The sequence below is a fragment of the Octodon degus genome, unplaced genomic scaffold (assembly GCF_000260255.1).
Source record: "Octodon degus isolate 3935 unplaced genomic scaffold, OctDeg1.0 scaffold00144, whole genome shotgun sequence".
Lineage (NCBI taxonomy): Eukaryota > Metazoa > Chordata > Mammalia > Rodentia > Octodontidae > Octodon > Octodon degus.
Genome location: NW_004524720.1, coordinates 859,311 through 879,360, shown reverse-complemented (window position 1 = coordinate 879,360; position 20,050 = coordinate 859,311). Strand labels below are relative to the sequence as shown.

General features: G+C 37.5%; 1 protein-coding gene across 5 annotated transcripts in view; it reads left to right on the top strand.

The window, feature by feature from the left end:
* The window catches only part of Mpp7 (membrane palmitoylated protein 7), a 256,221-nt gene that overhangs the window by 180,759 nt on the left and 55,412 nt on the right, over positions 1–20,050 (top strand). For all 5 annotated transcript variants that reach the window (XM_023701932.1, XM_023701930.1, XM_004641864.3 and 2 more), the window contains 3 exons: positions 2,315–2,389; positions 2,560–2,756; positions 3,232–3,296. In XM_023701932.1, coding sequence (XP_023557700.1) covers positions 2,315–2,389; positions 2,560–2,756; positions 3,232–3,296 — 337 coding nt within the window. The remainder of the gene's footprint in view (positions 1–2,314; positions 2,390–2,559; positions 2,757–3,231; positions 3,297–20,050) is intronic.

The window sequence follows — 20,050 nt, the reverse complement described above, 5'->3', positions numbered from 1 at the left end:
ACAAGTAAAAACATACTACAGCACCTATGTTTATGGTATCACAATTTATTTTTATATTTATTTATTTATTTATTTATTTATTTTTATGGTACTGGGGATTGAACTTAGGACCCTGCGCTTGCCAGGCATGCGCTTATTCTACTGAACTATCTCCCTGGCCCCCATGGTATCACAATTTATAATAGCTTAATCTTGCATATAACCCAAATAAATGCTCATCAACTGAGGAATAGATATAAAAAAGATGTATTTTTATACAATGGAGTGCTATGTAGCTATACAGGTAGATAAACTCTAGACTTTTATAGGTAAATGGATGCATCTTGAGACAATGTTCATAAATTGGACTTGCATATGGAAGCATTGAGTTGTGTCCCTAGTGTAAGAAACTGAAAGAATAAATAAGATCCAAAATGTACAATACATATTGTGAGAGGGGAAGCAACTGCTCAAATGGAAAGTACAATTGGGACGGGGAAAGGAGAAAAGAAAAAAGGGAAAGGAAAAATAATACACACACATACACACAAGACAGCTAAGATAATTATATGAATTTATTAGTTCATTGAAAAGAATGGATTATGCTTACATTGTTTGATCAATTTTTCATGCCTGTATTTTCTAATATAAGCAACTACTTGGAGGATAATACACATTATATTAGTCATAATTAGTCTCATCTTGTTTTAAAATTCCATATCATTGCTTTTGTTTTTTCTGTTTAGGATAAAAAAGTACATACCCCCCAAAAGAAAAGTAAATCAGTGTATGATTGAGGTGGCATCACAGAGGGGTGGGGGGACTGTGGCAAGGTTGGTTACCAGGAACAAGATACAGTGAGACAGAAGTGCGATATGTTAATGTGTTATTGCACAGTAGGTAATGCAAATAATGACAGTGTTCTATACTTCAAAATCTGAAAGAAAGGAGTTTGAAGGAACACTTGAAAGAAGTAGTAAATGTTTGAGGAGATATGCATAACCTGCTTTGAATGTTACACAGTATAAAAATACTCTGAAACATCACATGATGTCCTATAAATATGTACACTTGCTTATATCCTTATCTGTCAATTAATCATGTAAATTTAAATTTTGCAAAAGAGGGGAAGAATTATATAGGGTTATATAGGAATAATGGTAGAATGTGTGACAAGACCTCCACAGAAATTATTGTTTCAACAAGAAAAATTGTAGGGACGTTTTCCATCAGCCGTTTCCCCAGCTAGCTACATGCTGCTGCCTTTAGTGTCTGGTCTTGAGCTCACCCCAGGAGCTGTAATTAAGCCTCTGTCTCTCCCTGTGCCACACAGAAAGCATCCTTTTCCCTTTTCTTCCCCCACATCATCTGTCTGTCCACCCATCCACCTACCTGCATTTTAAAATTAGTGGAATGACCATGGAACCATTTCAGAAATGGTGCTGTATTCATTTGATTGAATAAGAAAAAGGACAGTCTCTATTGTATACCACACACACAAAATAAGTTTCCAATATATATGTATTTGCAATATGTAAGTTCCAAAAATCTCAAAATATACACTGTAAAATGTACACACAATTTTTATAGCTATAATGTATAGTCAGACTTTTAAAAATTGTAACTAACTTAGTTACATATCCCTTCAAAGATGAACAGACGTTTTATATTCACTAACCAGAATACATATTTTATTCACTAACCAGAATAATACATCAGATGTGAATTTTTTTTAATTCTGATGGGCATTGCAGCAAACAGATCACATATTTCATGTATTTATAACCATAGTGCTGACAGTATAGGTATTTTATCTTAAAAAGCATGGATGCTTATAAATGTTACAATAGTGCAAATAGTACAAAACCCTGAACTTTCATGTTATTTATTCTAGTCATTTAATTTTTTATGTATTTAAGGCATTGTTAATATTTTGTATTCCTATTTTGAATTGACATGGATGACAGTATATTCTTTGACATATTGAAAGTACACAGGGAGGGCCAGGGCTATAGCTCAGCAGCACAAGTGGCTGCCTAGCATGCATAAGGTCCTGAGTTCCCTTCCTGGCATCTAAATAAATAAATAAATAAATAAATAAATAAATAAATAAAAGTGCATGGGGAGTAAGTAAAAGTATATTTAATTTTTTTTAACTTGCTTGACAAACTTTTTAAAGTTTTCTCATATTACCAGAATATTTTCTACAAAAATAGTTTGCTCAGTTTTGTCAAAGAGTTGTAGTCTTCAGCGTGTAAATTTTTAGCTTCCTAGCTATTTTATCTTACATTCTTTGACTCCAGATTCAACACCTTTTGCTTTCTTCTGTTATCAGGCTCAGTCTCAGGGAGCGATTACGTTTAAGATCATTCCCAGCATCAAGGAGGAGACTCCATCTAAAGAAGGCAAGGTAATCATTTCTTTAAAATACTCTTATGCGTGGGAGTGCTGTTTTTTAAATCTAATTCTTAGGCACACGTTCTAGTTTTTTAAGTAATCATTTCTTCAATCTAAATTACAAGAATGTAGGCCACTTCACATTTATTTTTACATTCATTCTTCAATGAACCTTTCTTCCAGATGTTTCTCAGAGCCCTTTTTGACTATGATCCTAACGAGGACAAGGCAATTCCATGTAAGGAAGCTGGGCTTTCTTTTAAAAGGGGAGAGATTCTCCAGATCATGAGCCAAGATGATGCGACCTGGTGGCAGGCAAAGCATGAAGAGGACGCCAACCCCAGAGCAGGCCTGATTCCCTCAAAGCACTTCCAGGAGAGGTGAGCGGCTGGCACAGGGCACTGGCCTCTCTTCAGCTGACCTTTTGTTCTCTGCAAAATGCCATTCTGGTGTGGTTGTGATAAAATAAGCCCTAAAAGCCTGCCTTAGAATTCATTATCCCATGGGCTTGGGTTTCTATTTTGTCTAACTAGGCATGAATAATGACCAAAAATAACATGACAGTACCAGGTCATCTTAGGTTTTTGTTATGAGGCAAATGGAAAACAGCACTTTAGTATTAGAATCTGTATTGGAGTAAAAGGGAGGAGAAGAGCAGTCATTTGAGGGGGCACATATAATTTCCAAAAATTTGAAAAGAAAATTTATCTCTTCATTTGAATAGATTATATAATATGCTCATCCCCTGACCCCCTGCTTTCAAGTTTTTTCTTCAGATTTTTGATATTTTACTACTGTGTTGACCTGAAACCAGTGCTGAAAATTGATAGGCTTATTGACCTTTTATTCCCCCAGGAGACTGGCCCTGCGACGACCAGAAATACTGGTGCAGCCTCTGAAAGTTTCCAACAGGAAATCATGTAAGTTTGTTAGTAAGAATGCAGAGTAACCAAATCCTGCTGTTCATTTCTGACTATTAAAGCAGGTGCTCGTGGAAGAAGGGATCCTATCGTCTTGCTTCTGGGTCCTCGTTTCTCAGGAATGAAACACGTTAAGAAATCTGCAGTAGGAATACTAATGTGACTCTTTTGAAGAAAAGGATGACTGAGGAGATGTTTATAATAAAACCATGGCTCACTCTTTAACAAAGTAACAAAAGCTATCTCTCTCTTTGATTTCCAAGTTTAGGCATTTTGTAAAGAATGTAGTTCTTCTTTCTCCAAAGCCAAGAAAGAGGCTTGCTTGGGTCGGATGTTTCTTGGTAAAGATTAGGGGGACAGAATCCATCACTTTCTGAAACACAAAAGCATTTGTGCCTAAGAACAATTGCACTTCTTAATTTCTTTGTTTTCCACAAATCATAGTAACTTTGGTGTTTATTCCATCTGTTTGGAGTTATCACCAGATTAAATTGAAAGAAAATGAGAGTAAGAAAAAGGAAACACTGAAATCCAGCGTGGACGTAGGTGCATTGTTTTTTCTTCCCCTTGCTCTTCTTTCTGCTCCTCTTTACCTGTCGCCCTGTCCAGTCTCCATCTCATCAGTTTCTGCTTCATTTCCCCAAATCTTTCATGGTTGTAGGTCTTTTAAGAATTTTTTAAAAGCCCTTTCTTTGTTTTAAGCAGAGATTTTGTACATTAAAAAACAAAGCGAACAAATAAGAGGCCCTGGAATTTTATACTGACATCTGTTTTTAGTATTGTTGCATTTTTCACAACTCCTGTTATTTCTGTCAGTTGGTGGATGCTTATAGCCCAGGAATCACATAGTTAAGAGAGCCAAACTGCAGTTAAGTATAAATCTCTCAGCAAGCCAGTAATGTGGAGCCCTGATTCAAAAGCCTGCTTGTTCTTGCTTCATTAAGTCTAGGCAGAAGGGAAAAACACTTGTCATGATGCATGTGGTGTTCTAAGGTATCTGAAAGCTTAAAGTGTAGCGTTGTGTTGTTTCTGAGCATGGTGGCTTTTCGCTGGCAAATCCTCTGGCTGAAAGGCACCTTGAGGCGTCTCTCCACCTGCACTGGTCTTAGAGGGAGTGTCAGGCTGGCATCCTAATACCAGATGCGCTGCACTTGACATAAACCATGACTCTGAAAAACGGAGTAAATGTGACTGTCTGCAAATCTAAATCTGTTCTCAGATTTTCTGAATCATACACAACTTAGAAGTTGATGATTTGATGTAATCATGAATTTTTATTTAAAATGTTTAATAAATGCATGTTTCCTGGAAGAATTATGCAAAAGTGATAACTTGTCTTTTAATAGTTCTCCCAATCTATATTTGGTATTGATGTCTGTGAATTTGAATATGAGACAGTGTATGTGTGTATGAGTTGCATTAATTGTAGTAAAGGTGTTTTGCCTATTGATTGCATAATTTCCTTTTTTTTTTGTAGTGGGAATCAAACTCAAGACCCTGCACTTGCCAGGCAGGTGTTGTGCCTCTAAGCTATATCCCTGGACTTCATAATTTTCTTTTTATTTTACTATTTCACTATTTGGATTTCAGGTTTTATCTTTACTGAAATGTCTTCATTTTAACTATTTGTTCCTTAGCTATTTTAACTATTACTTCCTACCTCTCGCCCTGTCCCGTCTCCATCTCATTAGTTTCTCATGAGATGCCATTCAGAAATGTTTACTGATATTTGTTCTTTTTTCCTCTCGCTCCTTTTTAAAACTAGATTTCAACTTACTGAAAGACATATTAATTATTCTCATATACAAATTTTATATATTTTCAAAGAAGCCTGACCAAAATTATCCAACTAAATCTTTAGTACATAGAAACCGTGTTCAGAGAGACAGTATTTTTGTGAAAATTATAGAAAGCTAGTTAGTATCTTTGCTCTCAAAGAAATGAAATTTTTTTGATTGTCACAGAAACTTAAAAGTTGTTCAAAAACAATTGTATTAGTTCTGAACATTTTTAATGGCACTTAAAAGCCCTTTAGTGATTCTTTACATGTAGTTGTATCACATAAGGGCCATTTTACTCAACTACCTCTGAGATTTTAACATTGGTACTTAGACTTTTGGAATAAGAAACTCATGATATTGAATAGTATTTCCTAAGATTTTTTTTTTTTTTTTTTTTTTTTTTTTTTTTTTGGTGGAACCGGGGATTGAACTCAGGCCCTTGCACTTGCCAGGGAAGTGCTTATTCCACTGAGCCATCTCCCTGGCCCCTTTAAGATTGGTTTTAAGGAAAGTTCTTGACTTACTGTTAAATTTCAGAAAGAATAATTCTTTCATCTTGATGTTTATTATTTTATAAAGAAATGCAGTGATGAAAAACTTCTTCACTAAGTTTTGCAAGTTTTCTTGAAAACCTGAGAAGACATTATAAGCACTGGATTCTGTAGAATAATAAATTAACCTATTAACTTTTGCTACTACTTTCTTGCTTATATTACAATTATTTTACTCTGTATTTGATTCATAAGTGTATTACCATAATTGAAGTTTTTTTTTTTGTTTGTTTGTTTTTGGCAGAACCGGGGTTTGAATTCAGGCACTTGTGCTTGCCAGGCAAGCGTTTATTCTACTGATCCATCTCCCCGGCCCCCATAATTGAAGTTTTCAAAGAAAAAACGTTCATGGAAGATTATTCTGGAACTATAGAAGTTCATTTAATATCCATATGGAAGGCATTCCAGTTCCATCATTGTTCATATATACCTGGTGCAGGGTCTCACTATGCAACTTGAACTCATAGTGACCCTCCTGTTTACAGCTTTCCCAGTGCTGGGATTACAGGCGAGCACCAGCATGCTAGGTCTTGGTGGTGGGCTTAGTGCATTTAGGGGCAGGGCCAGCGCAGTATGTGGTGCCAAGGATCAGACCCTGGTCTCTGAGCTTGCCTACGCAGGTGCTTAATCTGCTGAGCTATCTTGCTGGCCCTTTCATTTATATTTGTATTAGAGTTCTGATTCCTGGCTTCCAAGTGAATTAAGTCAAGAGGCATGATAATAACAACCTCTTCAGGCTTTGAAAAACTTACAAAAACTCTTCAGTATAAATCTGGTACTCATCTTTGATGCTTGATTATTTTCTCCTCTGAAGAATCTTGGTATATCTAATTACACAGCCAGAAAATAGGTTGCTGAAAAAAAGTCATTTAAATATTTTTGAAAAGCAAACATTCCTGAAAACTAAAACGTGAGCTTTTAAAGTGAAAATATTCTTAAATCTTAAAGGCGTGATATAAAGAATTATTCCTTCTCCCTCTTTTATATTTCTTTTTAAAAATTGCTTACCCAACAACAATTTAATAAAAATATAAAAATGTAATCGTCTTTTCTTCCACCATCGAATTGTAGGTCCCCCCATATGGACTTGTATTAGTGACACAAAGAACAGACCCTGCAGCAAGTCTTCTGCTGTGCTCAGGTAGCACATGAGAGTAGTTTTTCATTGTGGAAACCTGGCAACTTGCATTTCTGGTGTAGACAGATTTTTAAAGTACTGTAATTTACTTTTATAGTTTGTATGTATAAAGCATATGACACCACCTGACCTTTAAGAAAGAAGAATGAATTTATTTGAAATAGCTTGTTCCTTTTCTATTGAAACCTATGTATGAGAGTTAAGAATTATCTTTCTAAGCCAGGAATTTGGCCCAGTGGTGCAGCACCTGCCTGGCAAGTGTGAGGTCCTAAACTGAATTCCCAGTACCCCTCCCCCAATAAAAAAAAATAAATTCAAAACTTTTTAAAACCAAAATTGTCTTCCTAATTGCATAAACATAACTTTAACTTCAGTAGGATGAAATTTACATTTGACTTCACTCTCTATGGACTTCCTAAATACGATAGAAAAACCTTTTATTCATATACTGTATTTTGCTACAAAATATTAACTATGATTTTTATTTTCCATGGTTAATTTCCTTGTTCATTAAATATCAAATAGTTTGCTGTAGCAGAATGAATAATCTTCATTTGAGATGTTTCTTTTCTAAAATGGCTCTTAAGAATTCTTGTCAGAAAAAAAAAAAAGAATTCACAACTTTTGACATTTTAAAACTTGAAACATAAAACCTGGAATTATTTCACTTTAGAATTTGTGTTACCACGTGCGATCACTGTCATTCGGATAGAGATGTGAAAGGGTGCTCATTCAAGCAAAGCAGAACCTGCTTCACTCAAAGTCAACCTTATAGGTGGAAGATCACAATCTCAGCAGGATACCCAGTGAAAGTATGGATTCCCTGCACATGGCACCCATAGTTTGAAGGTCACACATGTAAAAATAATATGGCAGGACTCTACAGGTTGGGGCCAGGGAGATGGCTCAGTAGAACTCAAGGACCTGAGATGAATCCCTGGTTCCACCACAAACAAACAAACAAACAAACAAACAAACAAATAAAAAAGAACTCTTGCTTTGCATGCATAAGGTCCTGGGTTCAATCTCTAGCATAACATACACGCATACACACACACACACACACACACAAAAAAAAAAAAAAAAAAAAAAAAAAAAGAAGAAAATACTACTTGTAGAAGAAGGACTCTACAGGTTGCTGTAACAAAACTTTTCAAGCTGAGTACCTTCCTTCTCCTGGCATCTTCAGTAATGATTATGTAGTGTGCTCATGCATAAACTTAATTGAAAAGCAGATTGCTTTACGTTGTTAAGATTAGTTTTGTATGTGTAAAACTTGATCAAAGATTTTCTTACTATTGGCGGGGTTTTGTGCAAAGAGACGTGATGCTTAGAGTCCTGATATGGAGTTGGTATGCATACGGAGCTCATCTTTATCCCTCTTCTCGTTCCCTGTCCCCTTGCTCCCTCCCTCTTCCCCCATCTCCTGACCTGCTTTCTGTTTGTGAAAGATCTGTCTTCCTATTACCTGTATCTTTTATTTTGCTCTTTATATTTTAGATTTCTCACATAAGAGAAACTGTGTGTTATTTACACTTGCATGTTTGATTTATTTCACCTAACATTGTGTTCTCAAGGTATATCTGTCTTCCCACAAATGTCTCAAGTTTAGCCTTCTTTAAGGCATATAGCAATCCATTGTGTGTAAAAGCCTCACTTTCTTTATCCATTTATTTGATAATGGACATATATACTGCCATAAACATGGGTATACATGTATAACTATAAAAAAATGTCTTTTTCCTTTAACCTAACAAGAACCTGAGATAATCAACTTATCAAAAGAAAAGGTGTATTTGGGCTCATGATTTTGGAGGCTGATCCATGATCAGTTGGCCTTGTTGCTTTATTTGGCTAGTAACAGGGCCACACATCATGGCTGGAACACGCAGCGGAGCAAAACCCTCATCTCACTGTTGGGGCATAAGAGAGAAAGGAAGCTGTCCAGGTTCCACTTCCTTGCAGTCCCCAGTGACCAGAAGACCTCCTGCCAGGCCTGCCTCTTAAAGCAGTGCCCTGGAGACCAAACTTGTGCTGTAGGCTTTTGGGGGACACCCACGTCCTAACTATAATACACTAATATTCACTGTAGAAGACTCAAAGGCTCAGGGTTTGCATGGAAAGATGTGCAGATGAACTGAGTTGTACATCTCTCATTGCCACATCATTGGGTGGTTGAGACTTCTTAATCTCTGTAAACTAAATTCTCTTGGTACACCTGACAGTGTTGGTTCTAAAGCCCTCCCAGAGTAGAGTCTTATAATTTAAAGGGTGCTAAGCCATATTGTTTCTTGGATTTTGTCTGAGGTCCCAGAGCCATGCAGGTAAGAGCTGGTTAATAGTTGGACACAGATTATTGCAGAGTTTAGGGAGCACCGCAGTAACACAGGAGAGATACAGGAAAGCAGTTCCACCTTGTAGTAGTGTAGACAAGACTGCCTCACTATCAGGTGAAAGATAGGCCACTCAGAGTCATCAGCAGATGAAGAGCTGACCCACCCTGTCAAGCTGTGCTCATCAAAGCTCGCCATGAGTACCATCCAGCCCTTCTTGGAGGTAGCACATTTGACTCTTTGGCCCCTCGTGGAAACGCTGTGGGTTTATGGCTTTCTTCCCCTCCTTTTCCATCTTGAAGCTCATAGACCCTGGACCTTGGTAAAGTCAGGGACAGAGGCTGGCCCTCCCCAAGGACTCCTGTCAGGACAAAAACACTGGGATGATGAAGCTGTGGAGAAAGAGCAGAGGGAAGACGCTTTGGGAGGGGATGGCAGGAGATGCGGGGCCAGAGAAATGTGGCGCTCTTGGCTTCTCCCTAATTGCATAGTTTAGCCCAGGGCTAGAGAACTGACAAAATTATTTTGGTATAGTATTCTGCATTGTAGTTAAACACTCAGAGGCTAGAGCCAGGCAGCCTAGCCTACTCAACAAATGCTGTCCCATCTTTTTTTTTTTGGTCCCATCTTTAAAGTGCTGATAGTAGGACTGGCCTCATAGAGTTCAGTTACTGTGAATACCTTGATGCATTTCATGTGTATAGAACAGTGCCTTGCACATAGGAAAAATCTTGCAGTTACCATCCTGGTTCTTTTCTGAGATCAAATCTGTATGTTTTTCCACTTCCACCAAACTGGATTATTCTAAGGAATCTGCTCCTGTGCTTTGCCGTCAGGATGTCCATTAATGAACTAGCTCTTGGATATGTGTGTGTCATTTTATCTTTTTAGAAAATGTCATTCCTTTCTTCCTTAATTGTTGTATGAAGAAATACTTTTGTGAATTTTTGTATCATATTCATGTCCTTTAGCATAGCAAATATAGTTTATATAATAAAAATTATTTTATTGTGGGCTAATAATGATGTTTTAATCTTATGTATGTTTTTGTGATGTGGTTTTCAGCATCTGATTACCATGGCAGTGAGTCTTTAATAGAAGGCACAATATTTAATTCATTTCATTTACTTTATTATTACTATCAAAGACATATATAAAGTATGCTTCATAATCCACTTTATAGCCAAGTGCAGGAGATTCATAGTGATCAGCTGTAAGCGCTGCTCATCTTACTTCCGTCACAGCTGGATGCCTGGCTTGGCTAACCTACAGCACACAGCTGATTGTTGCCTTGATCATTTGTGTTGGATGCCCATGGCATGCCAGAGACACTGCCAGACATAAATAAAGACTTGACGAACTCATGCTATGAGCCTCAGTGATGACCAGCTTCCATGTCTGCTAATCCTGCTCAGGCAGAGCCGACAACTTGCAGAGCCATAGGTATCTGAAAAATGAAAGTGCAGTCGCACTCTCTTTCCCTGAATCGTCTTCCCCGGGTGCCGCTCTCTAGCGGGGGCAGGAAGTGAGTGGGGACTGTTCTAAGCAGTTCTGTTTGCTCTATAAGATCATGTTGCAAAATATATTCTACTTTGACTTGTGGTTAGATTTTGCTAGTACTTTTTCTGCCCTTTGTAGAAAGTGAATCTTCTTTTCAAATTTAACTTTTAAATAAATATTGCTCTGTTAGCAACTGAAGAGCTGTTTAGAATTCTTTTTTAAAATATCTTTCATCAAATAATATAGACTGAATGAAAGTAAAACTTTTTGACTAACTCATTTGATACATACATCATCAGTGGGATATTGTTAAATTTATATATTTAGAATTTTAAAATAAGTATAAAATTTTTGTTTCTAAAATCCTTTATTTTGATTGTTATCATCAAAATTTCTTTAGCATCTTGACTTATAAACAAAACCAATATAAGAAAATAAATAAAATTCCCTTATTCAAGATATTATTTCAAAAGAACTGCTGAGGATTTTTTCTGACTTTTTTTTTTCATTTGGTTGTTTAATAAGCTAGATGATGACTTTGTGTTTTTATAAAATTTATACATTCTTTTTGGACTAAAAGACTACAGTGCAGTCTAAAATGCTATTATTTATGATTAAATACTTTTGAAACATTTAAATACATTTATGTGTTTTTCCCCTTTGGCTTTTCTAAGATGAGGAAACAGTTGAGTGTGGTAGGTGGATTATTTTTTTCCTTGTGTATAATAGCTTCTTACTCTAATTGTATTTTTTGTCTATTTAACCATTTCTTTTTTCATTTTCTTTGTGCTTCTCAGAGGAAATTAAAGGTATATGTATAAAAGTTTCCCTGCATAGTCTAGTAATTATGTTCAGTACACATAAGTATAGGGTTGTATAAAATACATCAAGCACTTTAGAGAATTCTCTTGTACATTTAAGCTATTATCCTGGCATGTCAGTACCAAAAACCATGGCTGTTGAACTTTGGACTTTGTTTTCAAAATAAATATTTATTTATTGATTGATTGATTGATTGCTTCATATGGAAGAAATACAGAATATAATCACGGTAGTTTCAAATAAAAGTGAATGAATATTAGTTATTCTAATATATTGTCAGGATCGTTTTGAATAGATTGTAAAAAATATCTAGACTTTTTTATTGCAATGCTGGGATGGAACCCAGATTCTGGCATATGCTAGTCAAGTGCTCGACCACTGAGCAGCACCCACAGACCTTCTAAATTATGTGATTTCTACAGAGTCTGTCATTCTAGAGTTGTGTTCATGTGAATTTCTTTCTTTTTGTTTGTTTCTTTCTCTGTTTTTTTTTTTTTTTTTTTTTTTTTTTTGGTCTTTTTGAGACAGGGTCTTGCTATATAGTTCAGGCTGGCCTGGAACTCACTTTGTAGCCCAGGCTGGCCTGAAACTCATGGCAACCTTTCTGCCTCAGCCTCCCGAGTGCTGGGTCATGTGCATTTTAAAGACCCAAAATAATAGGTATTCCAGTGCTCACATTAAGTTTTTAAAATATGCATAGCCTCATATGTATTTAATTACCCCCCAAAAAATCACTGTTTACTAAAGAAATAAAGAGAAGTATCTCTTTCCTAACATGGAACTGTTATTAATAGAAAGGATGTACTTTAACCTTAACTGTTCTTTTCTAATCCCATGGGACAAACTAGTGCTGTATTTTACATATTATCAAAAGCCCTGATTTACAAAAGTAAATTCACTCTGAGCATCCAAGTATATAATTTTACCTGTAAAAGCATAAACATTTCAAATGAATGTTTTATCATTGTCTCAGAACTACATCAAGGAACCTCTGAAGGAGGTTGAAAATAATGTTGCATGATGTTTCCAAACACCGAAACTTAAATATAAAACATAACGTTTTATGTTTAAGAGTGCACTACGAGGGCTGGTTTATGCTGTGCTTTACATGATTGTTTTAAGTGATTTATTTTTTGCATCAGTGGCTGGGCTTCTAACTTGTCTGCTTTATTTCTTGGCTTTTGTTCTGTATGCTTTTACACTCCATCCAGAGGATGCTGAATATGCTGGTAACAACAGTGGAACCTATATAGGTGAGCACTTGGTCGTGAAAGAGGATTCCTTTCTTTCTGTTGCTGTGTTCAAAGTCATTGTGTTCTTCTGTCCTAAACGAGCATATGTCATTAGCATGCCAGTGGTCAGCGAGGGTCACGTGAACCTTTGTATTACGCAGGCTCCAGTGGGCTGGATGCAAAGGCTTCAAGCTGCTTTGGCTATTATTCAAGAAGCTCTCCATATGCTATAGCTTTGAAAACCATTCTGTGTTTTTTGAGAGGATGTGAAGGCACCCCACTGCTACTAAATATTTCTACTCAGTAGGACCAACTGCAGCTTGTCTAAAGCTTCCCAAAAGCTGTTCGGTTATATTTTCTTACAATATGTTACTCCTGTAGCCCCACAAATAAATATTAACTGAATGACCCAGTACAATTAATCCTTATGCTTAAGTTTCTAGTCTGTATTGGAAAGAAAAATTTTTATTTTAGAGATGGTAAGGGGTGTTATGAGGAACAGAAAAAATCCTAGAAATCATCCCAGTCATCAAAATTACCTGTATTTCACTTCCAACCATTCCCACCCTTGCCCAGTTGACACATACTGACAAGTTCTGTCCTTCCGGTAGTGAGACTAACTGCTTCAGCCTCTTCATTTTAAGATTAATATTTATGTGCATGATAATAATTCCTGCTGGTTACTGAAGAAATGTACCAGATACTGTATTTGGTTTTGATATACATTGTCTCCAGTACCATGAACTTGGTGGTATTATGTCAGTTTTATGAAAACAAAGTTACAGCCCAGAAAATTTAGATAGTTTGTCTGAGGACCAAGAGGAGGAAATGCTACATCCTGCATTCAAATCCACATCAGTACAGAATTTTCATTTTATAAAACAAACCAGAAGCCCTGTGCAGAAACATGGAGTATCCCTATTTCTAAGATAGAGAAAATCTGAGAGAATTGGATGATCAGAGAGAGGTTAAATTTTCGCTAATTGCTTACGTCAGGCTTAGTATATGGACTCGCACTTCTTATGACTGCCAAATCATTAATGGCTGAAAACAGCAAGCATTCATTCTCATGATTCATGATCATGCTGGTCTGGACCAGCATGGTGGGCTTTTGCCGTCTGGAAGCTCGGCTGGGATTGGATTATTTTGAGGGGCTCAGCTGGGAGAGATCGTTTTTGTTGTGATGCTTCATTCTTTAGTGAGCTGCCCACTCAGTAAGGCTCCTTGGGTTCTGGAAAACAGGAGAGAACACAGCACCCGTCTGTGAGCACTTTTGAAGCTTCTGCATTTGTCAGATCTGCTCGTGTTTCATGGGCCACGACATCTCCTGGGCACACCAGTGTTGGGCAGCAGGAGACTGCCTGAGAGATTAGATCTGAGGAGGTGTGAGGCGCGCTGCAATTACCACATGCTTCTGCTGCTCTCCAAAATATAAAATATACAGTGGAACCTACTTCTTTCTTTCTTTCTTTCTTTCTTTCTTTCTTTCTTTCTTTCTTTCTTTCTTTCTTTCTGTACTGGAATTAAATTGAGGACCTTGCACTTGCCAGGCAGGTACTGTGCCACTGAGCTATATCCCTGGCCCACTTCCCCTGCTTTGAGGCTTATACTCTGTGAATTACATGGTGAAGGTGTGTAAGAGGTGTGATAAAAGATACAATGAATGTTTAAATTCTTTTTAAAAGATGGTTACGTCATTAATTCCCTCCTCCCAATACTTCCTCTCACTTGGAATCCATCCCATCATTCTTGGCACTGTCTTTTGCTATAATAAGTTTTTAAACTTCATTGTCCTTGTGATCTCCCCTTGTCTATGTAATGGATACTTATGCCACAATACAGTTATGTGATGGATGACACCAAATATGATGATGCGGAGATGGAGATGATCCTGTCATCCTGAGGCAGTTAGAGATACATCCTCAAGAAAAAGCATTACAGCAGGTGCCAAAGACCAGGTGGAATTCTAGTTGGTGATGAGGGATAAGACAGGTGCAGGAGCACACGGAGAGGTGGGTCTTTCAAAGCATAGGGCATATTTCAGTTTGGGTAATCCTCAGGTGGTAGGTCTGGAAATTTAGTTTGGTTACTTGATAATGTGAGAAATAAAATGTAACATTTACACATTTATTAAAGTTGTGCCTGAGTTTTCCACTCAGCCCAATTCTGTGTTAGATACGTGTCTTTGCATCTATTTTTGTCATTTTCTCATCACTGAGAAAAAATATCTGACACCCATAGCTTAAAGGAAAAGAGGATTTATTTTAGCTCCTGATTTTTAGAAGATTCAGTCTCTAGTCAGCTGGCTCCGCAGCAGAAAGAGCTCAGGGGGGAAAGCAAAGCGGCTGCGTTATGGAGCCAGGAAGCAAAGAGCAGAAGGAGGAGCCCAGAGGGAGACGAACCTGCCAGCTTTCATGCCCCGCGACCCGCCTCCAGCCAGGCCCTCAGCATACTCAGCTGCTGAACTCATTAGTGGATGAACTTCTGAGGAGCACAGCACTGTGGTGAGGCAGCTCCACCTTCTGCAGCTCCACCTCCGAACACATGAGGCTGTGGGAGACACCCCAGATCCAGACCATAACAACACCCAAAGAACAAATGTGGCCTGCAAATCTTTGTCTCTTGTTTAGTTTTTAGGAGTTGTATAAAATTAATGTTAAACGTGCAAGTGTGAGGTAAAGTCTGAAAGCAAGGTGGTGTTCAGCAAGATAGATTTCTTTAGAGTACATAGACAATGAGAAAATGTCCTTGATCAGGCAACTTGGGGCCACTGATAACAGCTGGAAAATGGTTTAACCAAACATCATATTGCGGGAATGGAGGAGTAACAGTTGGCATTGGAAGATGACATTTGGGTTCCGGGCAGTTTTGATGGTTGAACATAGGAAATACTAAGTGAGGAAAGACAGTAGCATTTTGGTAGGCAGAGATAATGGAGGCCATTACAGAAGGTTGAATATCTAAGACAGGAGATAATTGGTAGCATAAAATCTAGCTTGGGTGTAGTTAAGGTCACAAAAGTAATTTAGAGAAAAGAATTTGGCTTTAGTTGGTGAAGCTGATCATGCATTATCCTGTCTAGAAATTTCTAGCTCCTTTTGCAGAACAAAGATTTGGCCAACTAGGTTTTCATGTCCCAACAATAATAAGTAGCTGGAGCTAAGTTACAACTCACTACTTCAGCAATGCACAAGCTCTCCCGTTCAATATAGTTCCCACCACTCCTGTTTACCTTGAAAGTTTTGAAGCAAGGTATCAGCATTCTCCTAACCTCTGTACAGGTGCTCTTGTTCATAGTCTTAGCTGTGGGGAAGTAAAAGTAATCCAAGAGGAGTTCAAGAAATTAAGACAACATATTTGCTGAAGTATTAAGAACTACACAAATATATTACTCTGGGAAGAATATTAATATTTTTCTACCTATATTATTCTGATAGACTTTTGCATTTGCAAGCTCTGATGAGAGAGTTCAGCTGTTCACTTCATTCAACTCTTTGTCTTAGAAACAATAGTTTTCTTTCCAGATTTTACTGCAGCGAAGGAAAAGATGTGGCCAATGAAGCTTCACTTATGGGTACTGAGTTAACTTTCCATTGCTATAACAAGACCGAGATAATTAGATTAAGAGATCGGGTCTCTTGGCTTGCAGTTTGGAGAATTTAGCCCATAACTGTACGGCCCTATTGCTTTTAGTGGTAAATCATGGCATCAGTGCATGGGAAACCATCCAGCAGATGGCCAAGAATAGAGAGTAAGAGCGCAGGGTCCCACAATCCCTTTCTTAGATACACGCTAGATGACCTGACTTTCTTCCACTAGGGCCCGCCTCTTAACGTTACTCCCATTTCTTAGTTGTGCACTGTGGAGGGCCCGGTTGATCTGTACTGCAGTATGCAGCATAACATCATTTCCTCTGGTCTAGATACTTGTTTTAAAGTGTGTACTGCAAGAATCCACCATAAGGGACACAGCTAGAACTTTCTTTGGATGCTACTGGAATAAGGAAATCTAGGTAGGAAGTTTCCTGAGAAGAGGAGCCTACAATAAAAGGACTCTTTAAAAAAAGAATGTGCCCTTCAATAGTGACAGAATAGTATCACAAATGAATAGTGGTTCTGATAAAAGTTTCTCCACTTAAGGTAGTACTTCAGCCAATAAGCACGGACTTGAAGTTGGTTCTTTTGTAGAATAAACAAGTTTGAGCATAGTTTAGTGTCTTTTTTTTTTGCTTTGTTAAAGAGTTACTTTATTATAAATAAATTGAGTAAGTTGACTATCCTTTGGAATTTTTTTTTTCTCCCAAAAGCAAAATCATCACAATGTCTACAGATCATATGTCTTTTTAGAAGAAATAAGCAACACGCTAACATAAGTGACAGACCTGTTTTATGGTAAAAATATGCATTTAACAAACACTTTCAAATATGCTTTGACTTACTGCAATACAGTGACGGGTTAGTAATTTTTCTTTTTTGTGAGTAACCATATTTTTGTCCCCTTTATCTTTTGGATCATTTATCAGTCAGCTGTTGATTGGCTGTGCCTTTTCTGTGTTAATTAGTATTAAGCTTTTCTCTTTTGTCTGCATTTTCTTCTAATCTTTTGGGTATGTTTTACCTTTTCTTGTGCCAAATTTTGCAACAGATAGCTACCTTTTAAAAATAGCGAAATATGTGAATTATTTCCTTTTTATCTTCAACATTTATTCCTTGTACCAAAATTATTAAAAATATTCTTTAAAATTATATTTTATCAAAGTACTATCTGCATTAGTTTGCTGCATATGAAATTGCTGTTTTGTTGCTGAAATACCAACAGCATGTTGACAATTTCATACAGCTCTATTTAGTAAGTTGCTTGAAGGTCCAAAGAGCATTGCAAGTCTGGAAACCCAAAGCAGAAGTCCCTACTTTCTTCCTCCCTGGTGCCACATTGATCATGAATAACTTTGTTAGCTTTGGTTATCAGGTTCTTCTGATACTGAAGAACCTTACTTTTGAATAAGACTATTGTAGCATTAAAAAACATTTTATTGTATGCCCATTACATCTTAGATACTGGGCTTTGGAGTTTCAAGAGTTCAAAGCAAAACCTGTTCTTTCCTAGCACTTCCATCTTGTCAATTGGGGCAGATATGAAAAAATAGAGGTAAATAAATGAATAAATTATTTAACCTATTAGGAATAGGGATCAGTCACTAAATTAATTATATAATCTGCTAGGTTATGAATGATATAACTCACTAAGTGGGAGTGGAAATTGATAACTGAGTGACATAATATATTAGATGGTAGTAAGTGCTAAGAAGAAAAATAAGGCAGAAATGGAGTGATAAGAAAGCTGTCACACTTCAACAGGGTGGTTGAAGAAATCTTTCCTCAGAGGGTCATATTTGAGACAAACCTGAAGGGAGCTTTGTGGAGAATAGCACTCCACACAGTGGCACAGGTGTGTTCAGACCTCGGACAGGATGCTCATTGCACCTGAGGATTAGCAAGACCACGAGTCCAGAGCAGGGCAAAACAAAAGGAAGCGTGATGCGAATGTAGGCTGGGGAGATCAAGATCGGTTATGTGAGGCAGGCAGGTTACTTCTGCTTTTACTCGGTGTAAGGCAGGTAACCATGGTAGTAACATGACGGGGTTCTGTGACTGAGGATCCTGCTGCCAATGCATTGAGAACTGTTGGAGCAAAGGCAGGACAGTGTATGAAGCCAGGCAAGCAATGATTGTTGTTTGAAGTGGGACATGACTAGAGGTAGTGACAAGAGGTCACATTTGGAGCTTATTTCTGAGATAGAACAGTCAGTATATTTTCACACCTTGGAGAATCAAGGAACAGTGTAAGTTTGGGAGACAGTAACATTAAGAATGGAGTTGCTATTTGCAGACATGAGATAGACTGCGGAGGAGTGGATAAGGCAAGGACAGTTCAGGTTTTCTGCTTGGGATGCATCAAGTTGAAGACACCCAGGTAGATTCATCTTGTAGGCAGTTATGAAGGCACTTTGATAGGCACACCAGTTTACTTGAGGATTCTGAATATCGAAGCCTATTTAAAGGCATGGACCTAGAGGTCGTCAGGTGAAAAGAAATGAGCCAGACTCATGAAAGGCAAGTGTTGCATGCTTTCCAAATTATGTAGAATTGTTAAAAAAAAAAAAAGTCATGAAAAGAGGGCAACTATTATTAGATAGAAGGGAGGTAGAAGGGAGACTATTATTAGATAAAAGGAAGGGAATGAAGGGGTGGAGGTAGGGAGGACAATGAGGGATGAATGTGATGAAAGTATGTGTGCATATAAAAGACCACATTGAAACCCAGTATTTTTAAAAATTAATATGCACAAATACATTCTTAAAAACATCCATGAAGCTGGGTGAGATCATCAGGAGAGTGAGTGTAGATCCAGGTGAAAAAAGAATCCCTGGTCAGGTAGGAGGGAAACAGGAATATTTCATGGGGCCAAGTTAAGGTGACGTTTCAGGGAGGAATGATCGATGCTGCTGAGAATAAGATTCGGGCTAAGAACTGACTGTGAACTTAGTGGTATGAAAGCTGTTGCTGACCCTGATGTAAAGTTTTAGTAGCTTGGCTGGGTTAATAAGTATTGGCCAAAATCCAGTACCATTAACAAATGAAGGATAGAAATGTTCTTCCCCAAACTGATAGAGTATTTAATTGCAGTATTGAAGGCAGATTTGATGAAGCCCATGACGGATGGTTATATTAGCTTTGCTTACAGTCCTCCTATTTAGATGTTATTCACAGTCAGGAAATAGAAACATCCAGAATAATGGTTACTTATTCCACTGAGCCATCTTCCCGGCCCCTCAGAATAACATTGACCAAGTAGCTAAGTACCATGAGCCAGTCAGCTTGACACATAGAAGTAACTGTCACTTTTCTTCTAGAGCACTTTAAATATGTAGTGGCAATTATTGCATTGAAGGAAAAAATATGCCTTTGGTGATTTGATATCTTTCACATCAAACATCTCACTAAAAGAAGTAATTTATTATTATTTTTTTTTTTTGGTGGAACTAGGGATTGAACTCAGGCCCTTGCACTTGCCAGGCAAGCGCTTATTCTACTGAGCTGTCTCCCCAGCCTCCTAAAAGAAGTAATTTAAATGATATAAATCAGTGAGATGGAATGAGTTAGTAACATTTTAGTTGCTTACCACATATCATTTTATAAAGATTCATAGCGCTCCAGGATCCATCAAGTCTCCGTAGATACTATCACTTCCAATATACACTGTAGTACTATTGTTTTATCTTTTTTTTTTTTTTTTGCAGAACCGGGGATTGAACTCAGACCCTTGCGCTTGCCAGGGAAGTGCTTATTCCACTGAGCCATCTCCCTGGCCCAAAGGATGCAGTACTATTGTTTTAA